This window comes from Festucalex cinctus, chromosome 6 (assembly GCF_051991245.1).
Source record: "Festucalex cinctus isolate MCC-2025b chromosome 6, RoL_Fcin_1.0, whole genome shotgun sequence".
Lineage (NCBI taxonomy): Eukaryota > Metazoa > Chordata > Actinopteri > Syngnathiformes > Syngnathidae > Festucalex > Festucalex cinctus.
In genome coordinates, this window is record NC_135416.1 from 6,984,247 (window position 1) to 7,004,539 (window position 20,293).

General features: G+C 40.6%; 2 protein-coding genes across 3 annotated transcripts; both read right to left on the minus strand.

Moving 5' to 3' along the window:
- Window positions 1-246: 246 nt before the first annotated feature.
- Window positions 247-3,346, minus strand: LOC144020723 (dynein axonemal light chain 4). 2 transcript variants are annotated; one of them, XM_077524470.1, is made up of 4 exons: window positions 3,225-3,346; window positions 2,743-2,822; window positions 2,173-2,256; window positions 247-1,495 (listed from the first exon to the last, which is right to left on the minus strand). In XM_077524470.1, the coding sequence occupies exons 2-4, from the start codon at window positions 2,812-2,814 to the stop codon at window positions 1,331-1,333; spliced, it is 321 nt and encodes a 106-aa protein (XP_077380596.1). In that variant the 5' UTR covers window positions 2,815-2,822; window positions 3,225-3,346; the 3' UTR covers window positions 247-1,330. The 2 variants fall into 2 exon arrangements, with proteins under 2 accessions (XP_077380596.1, XP_077380597.1); XM_077524471.1 differs by lacking the exon at window positions 3,225-3,346 and adding an exon at window positions 2,928-3,204.
- Window positions 3,347-8,714: 5,368 nt separating this feature from the next.
- nptxrb (neuronal pentraxin receptor b) lies at window positions 8,715-20,001 on the minus strand. The gene is made up of 5 exons (XM_077524992.1): window positions 19,117-20,001; window positions 15,905-16,298; window positions 13,250-13,491; window positions 11,998-12,177; window positions 8,715-11,195 (listed from the first exon to the last, which is right to left on the minus strand). Exons 1-5 carry the CDS (start codon window positions 19,834-19,836, stop codon window positions 10,950-10,952), a joined length of 1,782 nt encoding a protein of 593 aa, XP_077381118.1. The 5' UTR covers window positions 19,837-20,001; the 3' UTR covers window positions 8,715-10,949.
- Between the last annotated feature and the right edge of the window lie 292 nt (window positions 20,002-20,293).

Here is a 20,293-nt window from a genome sequence, read left to right on the forward strand (position 1 = left end):
TTTTGGAGTTTCTCCCTCTGTATTTGTTTGAAGAGTTGTACAGTATGTTATCTGGCGGGTCGGTATTCCTCGGTGACAAGTACGCATGCTTTTTAACTTTTTCAAATCCAGCCACATCATAAGACGACGTGTGCTTGATGCGGTCGCTAATGACCGTTGTGCCTGTAGTGTTATTTCCTTGCTGTACTAGAACAAAACTGATCAAAGCACTATTGTGTCCCGTCAACAAATACCAAGAGCACAGGCTGCTGTTTCACATTTCAGTTTATTATCCATCACTGTTTATTATATCATTTTTTTATCTCTTTCACACATTAGCCTTTTGCACAGAAATTATTTAAAATTGCAGCAACAAAAAGATCCAGAATTTCTTCACCTTTGACACAGTGCCCGGCTAAAGGTGGGATTATTGCCACTAATGTGTGCACATAATCAAATCGCCAACGTCAGCATCTAATGTGACGTATAAAATGTTTGTCGGACGACCACAGTTGGGAGAATTGAGTGCATACTTCACACTCCTGGCCCAGTGTTTTGAATACCCTTCGACACAGGCAATTCCTCCTCTTGTTATGGCTCTGATACTACCTCAGGAAGGCAAAAATTCACGACTGCCCCAGCCATTACTTTTTCACACAGGCAGTTCCACCTCTGTTATGGCCCGGGGGATACTCCATCAGAAGGCGGAAAACTGCTGGATCCACTTCATCCCCCTCATTCCGTGTCAGTACCGTTTATACGGAACAAAGGCAATAAAACATGCCGGCTTATTATAAAAACCTTTACAGCAAGAAAAAAAGGTAGATCGGGTCGTTTGTAAGAAGATGCCACTTGTTAAAAGTCGCATTCAACTATGTACACATTTTAAAAATATAAAAACACTGTATTGAAAGACAAGTGCATCTAATTGTAAGAAAAGTTGTAAGATGACGTGGACGTAGGTGGTGATGTTCGGTGTACTGTAGGTTTAAAAAAAAAGAACAGTGTATGCGCATGTGTGTCCTGCACACCTGCACACCAGACGCTCCCTGCAGAGGAAAGAGGACAAAGGTGTTTGGAGACCCTGGCCGGCTTATTATGTCAAAGTGAGTGGTGACACCAAAAAAAAAAAAAAAAAAAGACAAGTGTAAGATAAGGCAGGAAGCTGTTCAAGTGTCTGCAAGTCCAGACTTGATGTCACAGTTCTTCTCCCCAAGTCCAAGCAATCATCAACCTCCGTGACTTTTTGTAGCCAGAGTCCAACTGGCGGCTGGTTTTCCTTCACCGAATCGGTGACCAGAGTACGGGACGAGCAAAAAAGGGAAGTGGTTACGTGTCTGCTGTGTGTGTGCTAGGAGCACTTCCACACGCACACGGCCAGACTCCCGCCGAAGAACATGTAGAGCAGGTTTTTCACCTCGTGCGTGACCTCGAAGCCAAAGCCCTCACCGATCACCACGTGCCACGAGCTGCCGAACTTTTTGTCCATGGACTCCTTGATCATCTTGGCGGCGCTCTGGAAACCACGGACAAGGAATCAGAACAACTCCCGCCAAGTGCAAACAACCCTAGTTTGAATTAGAACCAATTGTACAGTTATGCTCCCACTAGTGCGCCCCTCATTTTTTTTTTTTTCCCCATTCAGAATGCTTGTTGGTGGTTCATTCCCACGTATTCAAGAATTGGTGGGGTTTAAATAAAACAAAATATTTTGCATTATATATGGATTTGCACTATTCGTGCGCTAGCTCCATCGCCCACAAACAGCAGAGGTCCACTGTAAGGGTTATAGGTCACATTCTTGGTGTCTTTTTTTTTTTTTTTTTTTTAAATCAGAGATGTGTAGACTTATATCCACTGTAAAACAATGTTATTTAATCAGACTTGTATTGCAATTAAAATGGTATGTAAAACTTCCCTGTCCAGTTAATGAGAGCTTTATTATTGTCACAGTTTCATCCCAGAAAGTAGTTTTTCTATTTACATGATTTCATTTGGGATTTTTTTTTTTTTTTACGTGATAATAATGGTTGACCTACTTCGTTGAATAGATTGTATTTAATCTGAGGGGCGGTCGTATGTCAACAACAAACATTTATACATTGCAACCACAGTTTAAGGCGCGAGGGGGGGAAAACTACAACAACAAAAAACCTTCGTGTTGCCATTTAATCACCGACAGAACCCACATACCTCATTGTTGGTGGCAAACTTTTCACAGGCAGTCACACACAGCTCCATCGTCTCCACCCTCATTTCCTCGGGCATGTCGGTGTGCTGAAGACAAATCAATTATCTTATTTTCTGATGCCTTAATTATCATTTACATTTTACTTCTTTCTGTGTGTATGACAAACAGAATACCACTCTTATAGCCATCAATTTCCTATACTGTTTATAATTTTCAGGGTCATGGGCAACTGAAGCTTAAACTGATTTTGGGGAAGAAAGTCACACTTGGATGATTTAGGGCATGGGAAGAAAAAAAATTAAAAATAAAAATAACAGTTGTAATTTGAAACAGACTATTATTGATGACGTACCAGTTCACAAAGCATTATATTTTCTTGTCTGGACAATTTTTCAGTAGTCAAGTCAATGTACCACTGTACCTTTGTAATTCATAAACCATGCACATAAATCATTCTCTCAGCATTCTCTCATCTTTTTTGGTTTGTTTTTACTAATGCACTCTCCTAATCACATTACACGTACTGTACAGTGCACAGAACATCACGAATGATGATGTGACCACTCTCCTACCCTAATGAGAGGGAAGCTGTGTAGTCTCTTGTAGTCGGCCTCTTCTTTCTTTCCCTCGCCGGTTCCTGCCATTCCGACTCCTGTGCATAGACACCACGAGAAAATAATTGGACCTAAAAATGTACATCTCATTTGTTAGTACCTAGCAACACTTAGCAACAACACACAAGGAGAAACCTACCAACCTCGCTAGAGCTAGCGACATAACGAAGCATATACTTGCGAGAATTACATGTCAATTGCCAAACAAATGGCAAGTTTGTAGGCTGAAAAACAAAGGACACCTGTGGTGCATTGTGGCGAGTTTGTAAACACCAAGCAGGCGGATAAACTGGACCCTAAGCAGCGTTTACGAGCTACCCAGTTAGCTTAGCTTGCAGCTCCGTGGCGAACAGAGAACATTTGACAACATCTCCTTCACCAAACGCTCGTCGATTCGTCAGGGTTTGTTAATGGCGAATAGAAAATGTTGAGTGGCTTACTCGGGAGGTGTTTGGACCGCTGGAAAAGTTCCACTACTTGAGTCCCAGAGTCGGTTGTTAGGGAGACATTTTAAACAAGAACTACACGGACAGTGGAAGCCCCGCCTACTAATGACACAGAGCATCTCTACTGGCTCTTGGTCTTGTCAATCAACTCTGAACTCGCGCGCCATTATCTATTTATTTTTATTTTTTTACATTTGTAAATTGTATTTATTTGAATTGGGTTTATGTATAGTGTGTTTTTATATTTCATAAATTTCAAATATATTAATGTGGATTATTTTTATATACTAGATGTATTTCATGTCATGATTGTTATTTATATAAATATATATTTTAATTATATATGTATATTTTACATTGCATCTGTACTTATTATTTACATTCCTATCTAGGCTTATTTGTGTTTATATGTCTAATGTATTTTTTCCAATTTATTTGTTATTTAATTACAGTACAAGTATTTGGAGTTTTTATGACAGTTAAGGCACCTCAAAAACAATGATCTATTATCTAACCTCAAGTTCCAATGAAATTTATTTATTCAATGTGAAATCTGGGATTTCTGAATTGAACATAAAAGGTCACTTGATATACTTTTTTGCATTGGATAGCAACAGGTGGATACTTTGGAGATTCCAGGTACATTTTCAGTAGTGCATAAAGAGAACAACTTTTTCATCTTTCAAAATTGTCTTTATTTTACTCTTCAGCAAAACTTCATTTTTCATTATACTGAAAGTTACATTTCAAGTGAATGGTTAACTTTGAATGGAAAACTGCCTCTTATTTCTTGACTACTGTGTACACCTGACAATGCGTGACTATAAATTCTAAAATATGTATACGAAACCAAAGCACACTATTTCAACCACATACAAGGACCGCAAATCTTTCAGAATAAATGCTTCCACTGTACAGGTTATTTTCTTTTGTGTGTCTTTATTTAAAGCATACTTAATAGACACTTGTTTCGCTATTGTTCCCTTTTGAAGTCACTCAACTGTTATTTCGAGTAAGCGTATTATCAGGATATGAACATGGGAAGCTTGATCATATTGCTTCTAGTTTCTTTAAAGTAGTACTATATATCAAGTGATTTTTGCAGACCGTAAAATGTGTGTGTGCCTACCCTACTTAGCGTCCCTCTTACTGATTGTGACCGACATTGAGCATGAAACATCTGGATGGAGTCCCCAGGTGGATTTTCCTGACCCAAAATTGCTGCGCAAAATTCCCAGCGTTGTTTGTGCTAGTGGATTTGTTTTAATCTAAAACAAGTACTCCCTCCTCCGTGGATTAGAGTGGATTATGAATCTGTGGACAGGCAGGCAAACATGGCATAATAATGATATTCCTAGTCTCTTGTTTGGGCTCATCCAGGCTTTCTGTCTGCTGTCACAATGATGCAACCTGGTGCTGTCAACAGGTCAACTCTAGCATGAACATCTCAGTGTGTGGCCTTTGAGCAAGTAGATCATCATTGTGTTGTATGAACTAATTGTGTGGCACCAGATTATGTAATTAGCCAGTTTTAATGACATAAATCCAAATGACCCAGTTTGAGTGTGACAGCAGTGAATAAGCATGGCAGACTATGCATAATTGCAAATATTTGCACATTTTAAAAGAAAAATTGTTTTGTTTTTTATCTAAATGTGGAGCCTTGTCTGCTGGTTGCGGAAAAAGGTCTAATCTGTCCAAAATGGTTTCTAGTTATATACTGTCTTTGACGTCCACCCACATGGGGGATGGCTCAGCCTAACTATGTGAAAATGTGTGACCTGATGGTCTTAACTAGTTTCAATCAGAAAAGTGTGCCAGACTGAAGCAAGATGGGAAGACGCCAAGCCAGGACAGGTCACGGCAACACAACGGCCTAGCTCAAGTCATCTATCTAATCATTAAAAGGCCTAATCTTTGAAACCCGAACTACTTTAAAACCTTCGGTCACACATTCTGATTTTTTTTTAACTGTATTTTGTCACCACTGTTAAAAAATTGGGACCTTACTTGGAAAGCAAACCTGCCTTTAGAATGATTTTAAAGCCTGAGGTCACAATAATTGAATAGTGATAGCATATTGGATCCACCTCCAATGACATCCATTACAAGTATTGTTTCGTGTTGTATCAACATGCAAACTCCTCACATGAGAAGAGTCAAACCCAGAACATTTGACAGCGAGTCAGCTGTTTTAATCACTACTCTGCAAATCTTGCAGCATATCCTAATACTATGAAGTATTTTTGATATTATATCATTAAAATGAATAACTCCAACTGCATGCTAAATGTGTGTTGGGATTTTTCTAATGATGTGCTGGTCTGATGCAGCCCTGCTATAAAAATGTAGACTGTAGAAATTGCATAAAACTAAGACTATTGACTAGGGGTGTTAAAAAAAAAAAAAAAAATCGATTCGGCGATATATCGCGATACTACATCGCGCGATTCTCGAATCGATTCAATAATCGGCAGAATCGATTTTTTTTTTTTTTTTTTTTTTTTTTTTTTTTTTTTTTTTAGGATTCACACCTTGAGCATGGAAGAATGTTATATGAACGGAACATTAAGCCTTAATATTTTATTTTAATGCTGTTCAAACATGAAACAAATTACAACCTCTATAAGACTGAAATTTCAGATAAATAAATAATACATTTTCATATAAATCTTACACTCTACAAGCTTACTGATTAGTATTTTCTAAATTTGAATGAAAAAAAATCTCAACAATCGACTTATAAATTCGTATCGGGATTAATCGGTATCGAATCGAATCGTGACCTGTGAATCGTGATACGAATCGAATCGTCAGGTACTAGGCAATTCACACCCCTACTATTGACTGAATAACCAAAGGATGAGGAATGTAGGCCTGTGATGAAAATGCCTCAGGGAGGATGTGAGCTTCTTTTAAACATTTTCTCAATGACAGAAGAAAAACCAAAAAAAAATTCTTCGATGACTTATATAGACTAACCCGAGTGGGACGAGTCACAGTGAGGCAACACGAGGCTGTAGAAAACTTTCTTTATGTTCTTTATGTGTTTGTGAAGGCAGAGCGAAGATGGAAAGGTCAACCAAAGGTTTGTGTAAAGTGTGTCTGCCTGCAGGAAAGCCAATTAGCGAACATCTATAATTCATCAGTCGCAGATGCGGGTTGTTAGGGCAATGAGGGAAGAGGGGGGTAAAGTAAAGACCCATATGACAATTACTGACTGGATGACTTAAAGACTCAAGACTCTTATTACGTGCCCCGTGATTGACAAGCGATTGATCCAGGTCGTTTTGCTGAAAGGCAGATGGAAAAATCTCCATCTACGCAACCCTATTGAGAACAAGCAGCATAGAAATGAATGAATGGGATGCAGCTGACTCCCAGTACATCCGTGATGTTGTCATGACAGCCAGTGTTGTTGCATCTCTGCTTCTCTAAAACGAGCAAGGCTATAATTCTTCAGCTCGTATCTTTCTCAAATAAGCCCCAGGGGTGTTGTCAGTAAAATAATCAATTACCAATAAATTACCAAAAGGCCTGTGAGTTACGCCTCAATCGCAGACAGTCTGTCAGAACCTTGTCTGAAACTGTTTGGTGGTGATGTGATTTATTGCAAGTTCATAAATGGACTCAGAACAGCCTTGACTTGAAGTGAACAGAAATTGAATTGACACTCCTTTTGTCATTTCTCGACTTATGTTCAACATTCCAAGGTCTTACAATCTGTAACTCCATAAAATAGTCACTGATGTGGTTCCCCAGCCTGACTTGGAGACAACACATGGTTCATTTGTCTGTCATTGACTTGACGGCGCGAATGTGAGCGTAAAAATGGCTGACTGTCTCTATTCTGTGAATGCCGGATGTGAATGCCATCCCGAAAACGACAAGCTGTAGTGAAAATGGATGGATGGTTGGATCAATAGTCTCATTATTAAAACTGCTAGCTCAAAAGTAACCCAAATTTGGTAAAATAGCACAGCAGTGGATCCAAAAAGGACAGAGCCGATGCTGGGTTATTTATATCCAGCACATTAGGTCAAGATTTTAATGCAAAAAGGGGTAGAAGCTACTAGTGTTGTTCCGATACCGATACTGGTATCGGCAGAGGTGCCGATACTGCATTAAAACAGCGGTATCGGTATCGATGACTACTCATAAGTAACATGCCGATACCATTAATTCCAAAGCTAATATAGGATTTTGGATGCAGCATCTTGTCTTGGTCGTGCACGACATTCACTGATATGTGACATGATCACTGCGTGCCAAGCTAAGATATCCTATTGGCCGTTGAATGCTGTGAACCAATGGCAGGACAGCTTTTTCATGTTGAGGGAGAAAAAAAAAAACACCTTAGGTATCGGTATGGTATCGGTATCGGCCGATGCTGCAAAGCTGGGTATCGGCCAAAAAACGGTATCAGAACAACACTAGAAGCTACCCATACTGAAACCAATAAATGGGTTAACAGATTATCAGTATGGCAGTGGTTAAAAATAATACTAATTTTATTACCAACATTTTCAAAGAAGAAGCAGTTTTCAGAAAAACAAATCACTCGTGTGATATTCAGTATCTGATACACATTGAACCTTTTTCCAAAGTCAGTAAGTGGTGTTACCCATGGAGCTTATCCAGCAGCCGCTGATATTTCAACGCCAGTACACATAAAATGGCGATCAGCTTCAGCACCTCAGCCCACCCAAATCCAATCTTCTGTTCTACCCAATCTGCTGCATCAAAAATAATTAACCCAACCAACGTTTTGGCAATTTTTAGTGTGCTTAGAAGAGCCTTGACTTGAACAGAAGTTGAATGCCCCAGAAACCAATTTCTGGGAAAAACAATAAAATTGCTCATTACCTGAAACATGCAAGGAAGCAAAATGAGTATTCAAAAGGCTTATAGTCTGACTAAATCTACTAACACTGATCTAATTTGTTTTTCTGCAAATGCAAATGTTTTTTGTGTGTGTGTCAATTAAGACCCACTCAGTATTTTCCACAAGGCGCTTTAAGCGTTTTTATCCTAGAGAGACAAATCTAGCTGAATTTGCAATGCAGAATACCTTTTGTACAATTTTAATTAATGCAATAAGCATGGGGTTATTGCTCTCCTCCAACACTAATGACTAAAGAATCTCCATCCTCCCTTGTGCATCTGTATTTATGGTGATAATTATCTCTGAGGTTGTGTTTGCGCTTATGTCTGTTTGTCCATCTGTCAGAGCCATTACGCAATTAAACTGGGAGTAAAATGTACAAATTTGTTTTTTTATGTATCTCAGATCACTTCCAGACTTTGACATCCACCTGGTTAGTGGTTATATGAAATAAATTTTAACAAGGCCAAGCAGAGTGGAGCAGGACTCATCAGATCACGCTCGAAATGTCACACGTGGGCGGATGAGTGAATCATACCCGTCTATGCATCAGCAAACCCGTTGCAGTGACACAGCAACACATAATGAACGTCAGACGATGCCATCAAATGCATTTTATTAAGTTTCATCCACCTAGTTCACAAATATCAAGTGCATGAGGTGCAAAGAGGACAAACACTGATACGGCCTTGAATGATGTAAAGCAAGAGAGAAGACAAAAGAGGAAAGTATTCGACTACTATTGTGGGCGTTTGAGGCCCAGATAGGCACTGACAAAAGAAATGTGGGGGTCATGTTATATGGAGCGGTGTGAGAGCCACACTGAAAAGAGAAAAAAACAAAACAAATATCAGATTATTGGGGGGGATAAAAAAAATAAAATAAAATAAATTACATGAACAAATTTAGAATCGGATTTGAATTTGATTTGATGTCGGAACATGACAACAAAGCATAAAGTCTAATGCTGCCTTTTTCTGTTACATTTCTAAGTACATTTACTTCTGTAAACTGTTCATTTGATATTGGAATTTATTACATATTATTATTGCAAGATTACATCTCTATCCTCATTAAATTATGACTTAATTCACATAAAAATACAACTTAATTCTTGTGATACTTGATTTTTTGTTACTGACAGTATCATAACTTTAGAGGTGAAATACATTTATTTCTTGTAATATTACAACTTTTTCACAGTATTACAATTTTATTTTGGTGATGTGAGTTTATTCGTAGAATATTACCATTTTTTTTCTGGCATTATTACAACTTTTTCTTGCATATTTTGCGGAGATTACGTATGACTTTTTTTCCTCGTAATGAGTTTATTGAGTAGAAAATGGTTCGTAGAATATTAAGAATATTCAATGTACAATTTGATTCTTATGATATTTTAGTTCTCATGCCTTCTATGATTTGGTACTTTTTTTTCTGGTATGAGAACTTTCTTAATTCACAGGTACATTTTGCCTTCTTTTGAGCGTGGCCTTATACCCCTTTTGTACTCATGTTCTGAGGTAAGAGTTTAAAGCAAAGTACACTTGACTGCACAGTGTTATATGTTTTTGTGTAGTAGGAATTAAATCCCCCCCCCGCCCCCTAATTAAAAGGTGAGTACCTTGTGTCACCCTTTGGACAATTGCCACTGACATAATGACTCTCAAAAATGTCAACTACAGAAACAAAATGGCAGTCTTGTTGCAAACAATCCAAGCCTCTTAATGCTCACACAACAAAATTTTAAATGCATTATACCGGCTGTAATCCCTCCTAATGAAGAGAAGCTATACATTAGCTGTTTTTGACACTTTATTACTGGACAGTAATATAACAGAGAAATGCACCATGCAACTGAACCGTAGCAATTCAAAGCCATTATTATTTGTGGGAAAGCGATTAAATCTGAAGGCCCCACTGGACTCGCTCATGGAGTGTGAAGTACAAAATCATTTTTTATGAAATTACTTGATGTCTTTTGAAATGGTATTTCGTGAAAGTCACTTTACCCAAACAAGACGTCTGAGAGGCACAAAGGGGACTGACACTGAACTGCTGTTGACACAGTGCTCGCTCAAAATGGCATGCAAATACAAAGGGGGGAAAAAAAAAAACGTTCTGTGTGGTTTAGCCAAGGTAAAATGTAATCTTCTGGAGCTCACAGCTTGACCACAAGTGTTTACTTCAGGATTGATTGATTAAGAGTGCTGTTTTTCCTGCTTGTGACTGTGCAGATAACATCAGGCTACAGTGGGGCACCGGGAGCGAGCAACATTAGCAAGGCTACATTAACACACAATAATTACACGTTTACGGTATAAGATCACTGTTGTAGCAAATGGTGGGAGGAACTTTACTGTAAAAAATCTACAAGTATGCAGGACCATGTACACTTGAACATGACGTCATTATGTTTCTTGTTGAGAATGTTAAACACGCGTCTCAGTTTCAGCATTAAACACAAGCAACGACATGAGGTGACACAACGGGTTTTCATCATCAGTGACCAAACCTGCATCAAACCCTAAGACCCAAAATGTCTGGTATGGTTTTTTCGCCTCACAGAGATTATTGACCCAAATTAGCACAGATAGTCCATCTACAAGCTTGTGTTTTGACTCTCCCACGAAGGTAATCCCATGACTAACCTCACTCCCGCTTTAGAACTAAACACCGAACACACCGACATGAAAAACAGACGAGCTCTACATGTCCGATTAGCTGCGTCCCATCACTTCCCTAGTTCCAAACAAATACTTTACATTCTGAAGGAATTGAATTTACCCCTCAACTACATTGACCTTATGTGAGCTCTCGTAGTCTTACGCCCCTCACTGTTTGGGGCTGGAGGGGTTGGATCTCTCCGCAGCGTGGCAGGGGTCTAAGGACTCTTTGGTGGCTCCGCCATAGACGTCCACGTCCAGATCGGTCCAGGGGGCGATGTTGCCGAGTACTGAGGAGCTGCATTCCGCCAAGGCGGCGACTTCGACGGGCTTCAAGACCCGGTCCCACAAGTTGAACTGGGAGAGTTCACCAACTAGCGCCTGGGAGGCGTCGAAACGTCCGCCAAGGGTGTCCTTTGGTTGGGGGGAAAAGAGACAAGTCAAGTCAAGTCAATTTATATAACCCTTAAGCTTGGCAAACATTGAGCTATCTAAGAGGAGACGGAAAACAACAAAAGAGTAAATTAATGCAACAAAAAAGTAAGCTAACATTAGTGTGTCCTCAAGTGTTACAATGACTCTGCTTGACCAGTGACCAGCTGTGGTTTACATCAGTGGATCCCATCAACTGGTCCTCACTGATTGAAAAATATAAATATATATCCAGATCTTACTGGTGTGCCCACCTTTCCCACCAGCGACTACAGTTTAGTCTTACAATCATTACGTGAACGAAAATAACTCTTTTGAACAACACGACAACAAAGTCAGATCAGGATCATTTCTTCTTGTTCAACTCATGTGAAATGCAGGCACGAATTTCTATGAATAACACTAGGAAGTCTTTGGCTATTATCCATTTCATTCACACTTCTCCGCCCGCAAGATGTCCTTTATAGCACCCACCCGAGAAGAATGTGTGAGGTGCAAAACCGGCAGCCTGTTTTCACTCCTCATCTCTCAGGGAACGTATGCAGCTACAGATAGCATGCAAGTACAGATGGCTTGAATGAAACAAGCGAGGAAAGGACAAATTACCAAGGTTTTCAGAGTATTTTTTTCATAGTGTGTACGGAGTTTATTGATATTTAAGTATGTTTTGGAGCGGAACGCGCAGTACCAACAGCTACATATCCTGTATACAAACTTAATAGCTTCATAAGCTACAAATCTCTATTGAACATTCCGAACAATCTGTCCGCCCTCATTTTATTACCTGCTCCTGGCCCAGGATGAGCACCCCACCAGGTTTGATGGGGTGCCAGGCGGCCAGTCCTTCCCCCCGTCCCTTCATTTTGCCACCCTGGTAGGCCTTCCACACACCGTCCCTCAGGGTCCAGCTGACACAGATGTGCTGCCATTCGTCCTGAGGGAGCGACAGCGGCAACTGCGCCACCTAAGAGCGATGATAAGGATGAATTAGCTTTGCGAATTTTCCAGATACAGTGATATAAAAAAAGCCCTTTTTTGTGACCTTCAATGTTCTGAGTGCTCTAGAATTTGTGTGAAAAATATCTGACACAATGATTGTTGTTTTTATTCCCATTCCTGTTGGCTTGGTAATACTCTAATGTATTGACTTTTTTTTTTTTTTTTTTTTTTTTTTGGTCTACAAATGACTTAATTTGTTTTGGATGTTCTGTGACTGGCGTTGTTTTGGGTCCATGTGTTAAATGTGCTGTTTGAAAAGAAGGAGCACTGAGTAAATATCAAGACTGCTACATTAGCTTCTCATGCTAGCCAACTGACTTGCTACCATATGTCTGCTGCTTCTGTCCCAAAAAAAATAGACTCTTAGCTAAATATATATATATATTTTTAAAACAAAGGTCTTTGATTTAGATCAAATCTGGCTGGTGTCATGCCTTTGTCATACACTGAGTGATGATGTAGGCTTCTTTTCTCATGCTAGCTGTCAACAATTGTCACTTGTTATCAAAAGGTAGGCAGACTGGCTCAAAGAGCTTCCATTGGAATCTTCAGTCACTTCTGTCGCACAGACTGCAACATTAACTTCTCATGCTAGCCAACTGGCTGCCACGTACGTCAGTTCTGATCAAAAGGTAGCACAGTAGGGTTGTAAAACAGCAAATATTGATGCTGTTAGCAGCTCAATGGGATTTTAAATAGGGTTAGGACAGCATTACGTTCTTAAGCTGTTTCGTTGTTTTAAGTATACAACATGTAATTAATTGTCTTTGTTTCATGTTTTCTTTAACAGTAAATGTCAACTGGAAGTGGCATTAAACAGCTTGAAGATCCATATTTAACGAAATGTGAGTTGAATTGAGTTTACTGCCACGATACAGCACCTCTAAGCAAAAAATTGTCCAAATGATGCCACCGTATCTTGAAATACCATTGGGTCACTTGTATCTCAAGACACAAATAAGTCTGTGCTCACACTTTTGTTTTAGGCATTTTACATGACAGTAGAAATTGATCTGGATCAGGATTTGGCTTAGTACCTTATCATTGATGAGCAGCTCCACAGGATTGTGGACACCCTGCAGCAACACCAGCTCGTTGGGCTGTCCGGGCACCGAGTAGGAGAAGGGCGTGCCGATCCCGCCTTCTTTAGCCTTCAACCACACACAGGCGGTGAAGGCGTACATCTCGGTTATCTCCTTCCGGACCAGGCCATACATGTAGTTGGTACGCATGGGGAAGGACAGCACAAACCCGTCGGGGAAGGACGGCTCTGTTAGGGCTTCCGAGAAAAAGAACATGGACAAAAGAGCGGCAGAGACAAACAGTTAAAGAGCAGAAAACGGGGGCACTTGCGAATGGTTACACAAGGACATTGTTGTTTCTCCGAATAAGAGCTCCACTAATGAGCTACAGTAGTGCCTCTTCGAGAGCTGAGATAATCTAAAAGCAGCATGAGATGGATGGAGAATGACATGCTACTGCTTAACAGAGAATAAAAAGGCTCCTTAGCAAGCCTTGTTAAAAAGTATTTTTGGTGTATCATGAACTCTCCCTGAAGAGCCACACTCAACTATACTTTTTTTTTTTTTAAGTCTCTCAACCAATGAATAACTCAGCAAAATTTGCCCTTGACTCATTTTGCTGCAGGAAGCTGGCTTGATAAAACAGATGATTCAAGGCTGAAAATGGAAATTCAAAAGAGAGAATTAAAAATCTGCCTTCACATTTCCGCTTTACAAAGGTCCGCTGCAGCGAAGTGGCCAAACCCTCATTGAGTGTGCTGGATTAGGCAACTAGTTTTTATGACTGGCTTTTGGTTGGCTACTGGTTTTGCAGTTCCAACAACCACAACAAATTAATTTCCGGATTTTAAGCTAGTGAGACCCAGCTGACCGCCACGTCAGCGCCACCCATACAAATGCACTACAGTATTAGAGGTGCAACGATTAATCGACAACTAATCGCTAATCAAATTAATTGATCACCATTTTTGATCATCAATTAATTGTTTAGATACATTGTTTAACTTGAATCAAACCAGTGTTTGAGGCACAATTTGAAAGTACTGGACTGGTTAACATGTCTGTCTCGTAGTCCGGAGGCTTTCGATTTGAATCTCAAGTTCATGGAAGACTCCAACGTGTTAAATTAACCACTCAACCTCTGTGCTACCCCTCATGTTTTAGTTATAAATGTAGAAATGTGATTCTGATGCAGCTTAGTACAAGGGCAATCTGTTTGCGTGGGATAAAGGGCCACGGTGTAATCCTGAAAAATCTTTGACTTTTTGCTTCATCACCTAATTGGCCCTTGCATCTTTCAATTTTTCTGCATGTGTCCCTCGGAGGAAGAACAACCCTGCTGTAGGCTTTCTAATTAAATTCACTCACAGCTACCCAGTTAGATAATCTCCTTGCTTAGAGTCCCAACAGTTTCAGGCAAGTTAAATTCAAGAGTTGTTCCATTCCATTTCAAATTAGATTTAAGACCAACTTTACAATGTTCCCAATGTCTATCCATCCATTTTCTGAAGCACTTGCTCCTCACAAGGCTCGCGGGAGGTGCCAGATCCTATCCCATCTGGCAGTAGGCGGGGTACACCCTGAACTGGTTCGCAGTGTTCCCAATGTCACGTTGTTCAATGTTGCTACAGTATACACAGTAAATGGCATCTGCTCTTAAGAGTCCTGGCTAAAATCACATCACTCTTGTGTTGATTCACAATCCTGATTGCATGATACTACTATTTGGTAAATTGTTTTTTTAATTATTGAGATTTGAGACTATTTTCAATATTAACTCATTCACTCCCAAAAACGTATTTATACGTTTTTTTAAAGGTTTTTGTTTGCTAGAGTTTTTGTATGAAGGCTTTGATGCAGTTTATGACCTGAAGTGGTCGCTTAAAGCGATGGTAGTTATTACAAAAAAAAAAAAAAAAAAAAAAAAAAAAACGGTGGCAGGTGGCAGCAAAGTATAAGAGATCAACCAGGTCCATGTTGCAACACCCTCTTTTTCCCAAGTGTTTTCAACAGGTTTGTGAATAACGATGAAACTTAGCTAATTCTAATACTAATTGCTACAAAACATAAAAACAGATTTAAAAAATATATACCGTCCTTTTTTGTTTTTCCTGATGAAAGAAGAGACACATTTTTTTTTTTTTTGGTAGGTTCCATGTTTTTATAGCAATAGAACATGAAAATGGCTGGGAGTGAATGAGTGAATATCCTACTTATCATGTGTTAAAATTGTTAAAAATGCGAAAGACTGATTCATACCAAATAAGACCTTCATTTTAGATTGATGTCATTTTAAGACTTACTAAGGTTCTGCAGGAACCCTGTTTTGTACACTCAGCAAAAATATAAACACAATACAGCGAAACTGAACATTTTATGGTGGCCTTCAATTCTAGGCAGCTGACATCACACCTGTGCAATAATCATGCTGTAGTTAGGATCTTGATATGCCACACCTGTGAAATAGATGGATTATCTCGGCAAAGAAGAATCAATGTAAAGGGAAATGTGTAAATAGTAAATGTGAACAATGAGCAGCATTTTCCAGACATGGAAAAAGTCTTACTTTTTTTAGTTCATTGTTAAAAATGAGCACTAAAACAAATACAATAATACAAACAAATTTGTGTTCAGTGTATATTCGGCTTCCATTTTGTATAGCTGACTCACTGTGCTCCAGTTCGCTGACGCGGTGGTTGGCGGTGTCGATGCCGTGGTTGATCTTCTCATACTGGCCCTGTGTCTCCTTCCTCATGGCCTGCCGCTCCTTCTCCAGCATTTTTATTTTCCTCTCCAGCTCGCCCTCCAGGTCCTCCACCCTCCAGGGAGCCTTTCCGCGACCGGGGGCCCCCTTGGCCGAAGGCTTGGAGGCAGGGGAGCCCGGTCGGCGGTGCCCGGGGCCTGCTGCCGCCGGGCCGGGGGCCACGGGGTTGGCGTTGCCGGTGGGTGGAGTAGGGGGCTTGGTGGCTACCGGGGGGGTGCTGCTGCTGCTGCTGCTGCTGCTGCTGCTGCTTGTTCCTGTAGACATGTCAGTGAGGTTCAAGGCAGCTGGGCCAATCTCTGCCTAGAGGAGAGCAAATAAATTAGTTAGTAATAAAGTGCAGCAATACAACAATACAAAGTCAAACCCAATTTGATTTGAAAAAATGTTCTTGTCATTCAGAAAACAATGTGAAAATGGTTCCGCTCACGTCTGTTCCTTAGGTGATTTAAAAGGCTCTATTTGCGTAGGCAGGGGCGCACGCGCTCAGAAAAACTAGCACATCTTCATTGTGACGCCAGAGCAAGTTTAGTTTACAATGCTTGGGAAATTGGCAGACTGCACGACGCCATGTTGGGCATTCCGGCACACCTGCAAATTTGATGACAGAATGTGGACCAAACTTTAGACTAGGGATGCAACGATAACGGCAATATCGTGATATCACGATATTAAACAGCCGCAATATCATTGTTGTCATGTCACGATAGCACGAAAGTAGCACATCTGTTTAAAAAAAAAAAAAAAAAGGTCTGGTTGATTTCCATTTGTGCAGTTCTAGTAGTAACCTCTGGTGGTTAGTTTTTTTTAGTGCAGTTTAATTTTCATATGCATGTTTTGGCCCTTCGATGTTTAAAATCCAATCTAATCGTCAGATGAAGGGCAATGTAATATGCTTATGAAGCGAGTCAAGATGTGGAGGAACTCAATGCCTCAATATTAAGACTTATTAAAGATTGTAGGTTGTTTTAGCATGAGCTTTTTTTTTTTTTACAATATTGTGAACTTTTTATATCGCCAACCTCCCCACAATACCGTCATAATTATTGCATTGTGAGCTTCATATCGTGATAATATCGTATTGTGATGTTTGTATATCGTCGTTACATCCCTACTTTAGACCAGGTAAAACCAGGTCTAAGTTGAGGTGCATTTGGTACAAGTGATTTTGGTGGATTTGGTCCAGGCGAAGGCAGAGACAGATTCTGCGCTTCGCTGATATGCGATATCTGTCCATTTTGAATGTTTTTGTTTAAATGTTCAAACTCTCATAACATTTTGCATGTTTAACTGGCATTAAGTTTATGAGGGAGCAAGCCCTAGGAAAAAGTTATTGGTCCCTGCCTGGACCCCAAATTTTGAGAACTTCTGCTTTTGATGGCCATTGAATTGAAGTTTATTAAGATTTACTCTCACGTGATGATGGTTTGATGTTTTGTTTGTCTTCTAAGGCATTTTTTTTCCCTGAAGATTTTGGTTAAACTCTAAATTGTACCACTTTTGGCACCATTCAACTTTTGGGGTTTCGTTGTACGTGGTCAAAAGTATTGGGACACCGATTTACCCAGGATTATTGGATTTACAGTTGCATGTCCGTAGAATTTAGACAGAAAATAAAATAAATTAACTATTAGTACGTGACAATTATTTTTCTCTGATTCACCAGAATAGAAACGAGACTAGTCTGCAGTATATTGATTGGCTTATTGATTGACAAAGCTGATTGAAACATAATGGGGATCATGTTGTGTAACTGATCACTTGGAAAGAACTACAGTGGAATGTTACACAGAGGGAGATGAATAAATATCAACAAGAGTTGCTGAGGCAAGGACTGCAAGTCCAGGATGTAAATTGACAGTGAGAAGGATAACCTTGGAACTGTTTATTTATTTCGCAGTGTGCCCCTGTCTCCATCTCAGCCCACATACAAACACACAAGCTGTTAAGAAGCTGACCTCTTCTCTGCTCAACCCGGCCAGCTTCATCTTTTATTTATGCCTCTCGATCCTGCATGTGGAGCGAGGGGAGGGAGAAATGCTGCTGTCACAGACAGCGTTGGGGCGTGTCGAGGTGAAGGATGTGGGTGGCGGACACTTCCTATATCGGGTATTCGTTATTTATTTGTTTACATAAACGTATATACATACATACATATATTCAAATATGTTGTCATTAACATTATTTCACACTAAAAAATAGAGACTTTATACAAACATTGTCCATATAGTATAATATTACCAGTACCTTTCTAACTTGACCCAATACAAAAATGATGCCTTTACAATTTAATTAATGCCCTTTTTTAATGGAAGTTATTTAACAAAACGTAATATAATTGTGTTAATAATTGTGGTGGTAGCTTGCAGTGTTGTAGAACTACACAAAGGAACATCATACTATAGTACATGAAACAGCACTAAAAGTAAATTGAACATTATTATGTGTAATTGCAGATGATATTTATTTATTGTATTTCATGAAATATCATTGACTTTAGTTCAATTTAATTTTGAGTTGAATTAATTATACTCATAATCCCGCAAGGGTAGTTTAAATACATGGAAGTTCTCCGAGACACATATTAATATGCCAATGGGGTAATATGCCAACTCAACAAAACATTAATTTATTTTAGAAAGGTTTTGAAAGCAAGAAAGAGTTAAACAAATCCAACAAGATTTGTCTTGATTCAACATTTGCAGATTATCATGATCTGAATGACTAAAAATCTACACAAGGTATAAGCACAATTTTTTTATCAAGCACATTATTTTTTTTAATTAATACTGTGAAAGTAAGTTAAAATTGACTTTACCAATTACAAAAACTTGGACTATTAGGTTGGGCTGGGCAATTAATGGAGACTCATTGTGATTTCAATTTTGGCTTGTTGGATCATGAAAACATTATAATTGAAGGAAAAAGGCTGTCTGATTAACTTGATGTATGAATAAAGACTTTGAACTTGAACCCAATGAATAATCGTGCTGATTAATCGTGATTTCAATATCAAACACAATTATTGTGATTATGTTTTCCCCTTAATCATCCTGCCCAACTCGCAACGGGTTTACTACTCTCAACAAAGAATGAATTATAGAACATCAGGATAACTTACCTCCAACTTCTCTATTCGATCCTTCAGGTCCATGATGGCCCGGGCCAGCTCCTCCACGGCTCGGGCCGTCTGCAGCTGCGATGCGGCCGAGGAACTGACGTCGTCCCCGGCCATGACCCGCCGGTTGCCGCTCCAGACCCCGATGCTCCGCTCGGGTCCGGGCCTCTCACCGTCCTCCTCCTCCAGGCCGCTCTCGCACTCGCTCAGCTTGCCCGTCAACTCCCGGATGGTCCTCTGGTCCATGAGGATCTGGTCGTTCTGCTGCATGACCATCTGCCGGAGCTCCTCCGCAGTGGTGCGGAGGAAGGTCCACTCCTCGGCGGCGAGGGGGTCGTCCGCCAGCGGCTGCTGCTGCCCTGCTTCTTTCCCCTTACAGTCCCCGAGCGGAACCGGCGTGCAGATGAGTCGGCTGTAGCTGAACGCCTTGGCCGAGCCTCGGCCGGTCTCCTCCCCGAGGTCGAGCTCGTTCAGCGTGGGGAGCCCCAAGCCGAGTCCGTTCCCGCCGCCGTAGGATTCGGCGCCGTGCAGGGCACCGAGCGGGCCGGCGTGAGCCACCGCGCCGGGCCGCTCCAGAGGCTGGAGGAGCGTCTCCGACGTCAGGGTGCCGTTGTCGGCCAGAGCCGCGGCACGCTTGCGGGGGTAAACGCTGGCGAAGATGCAGATGACCGCGCCGAGGAAAGCCAGCGTGCCGGCGCCCACCAGAACCACCATAAACTTCATCTTACTAAAAATAAAATAATCCTCTTCTGTCTTCTATGAATAATGGAAAGGGGACACTTGGAGAGGATTCTCTTGGAGGTTGTCTCCCGCTCCGGAGTACTGAGCAGTCTGGATGCTCGCCGTGTTGTTGCTAAGCTGCTCTCTCCTCTGGGCGTTGCCATGGAGACCGTGCAAGAGGAGGAGGAGGAGCCAAGCTGTGTGCCTATGCGTCAGTCGCAGCAGGCTGGCAGGGGTGAACTCGCAGCAGCAGTGTGAACAAACAAGGTAGTGATGGATCATTGTGTTTGTGTGTGTGTGCGTGTGTCAGGATGTTGCATGGCAAATAGCAACAACAAAAAAAAAGGTGAAGATGAAATGTCACAATGTTCTATTTGTAGAGCCACTGCTAGGTTGAACATTGGCCTAGTGGTTAGATCTTCTGCCTCAAAATCAGGAGGTCACAGGTTTGGTTCTTGGG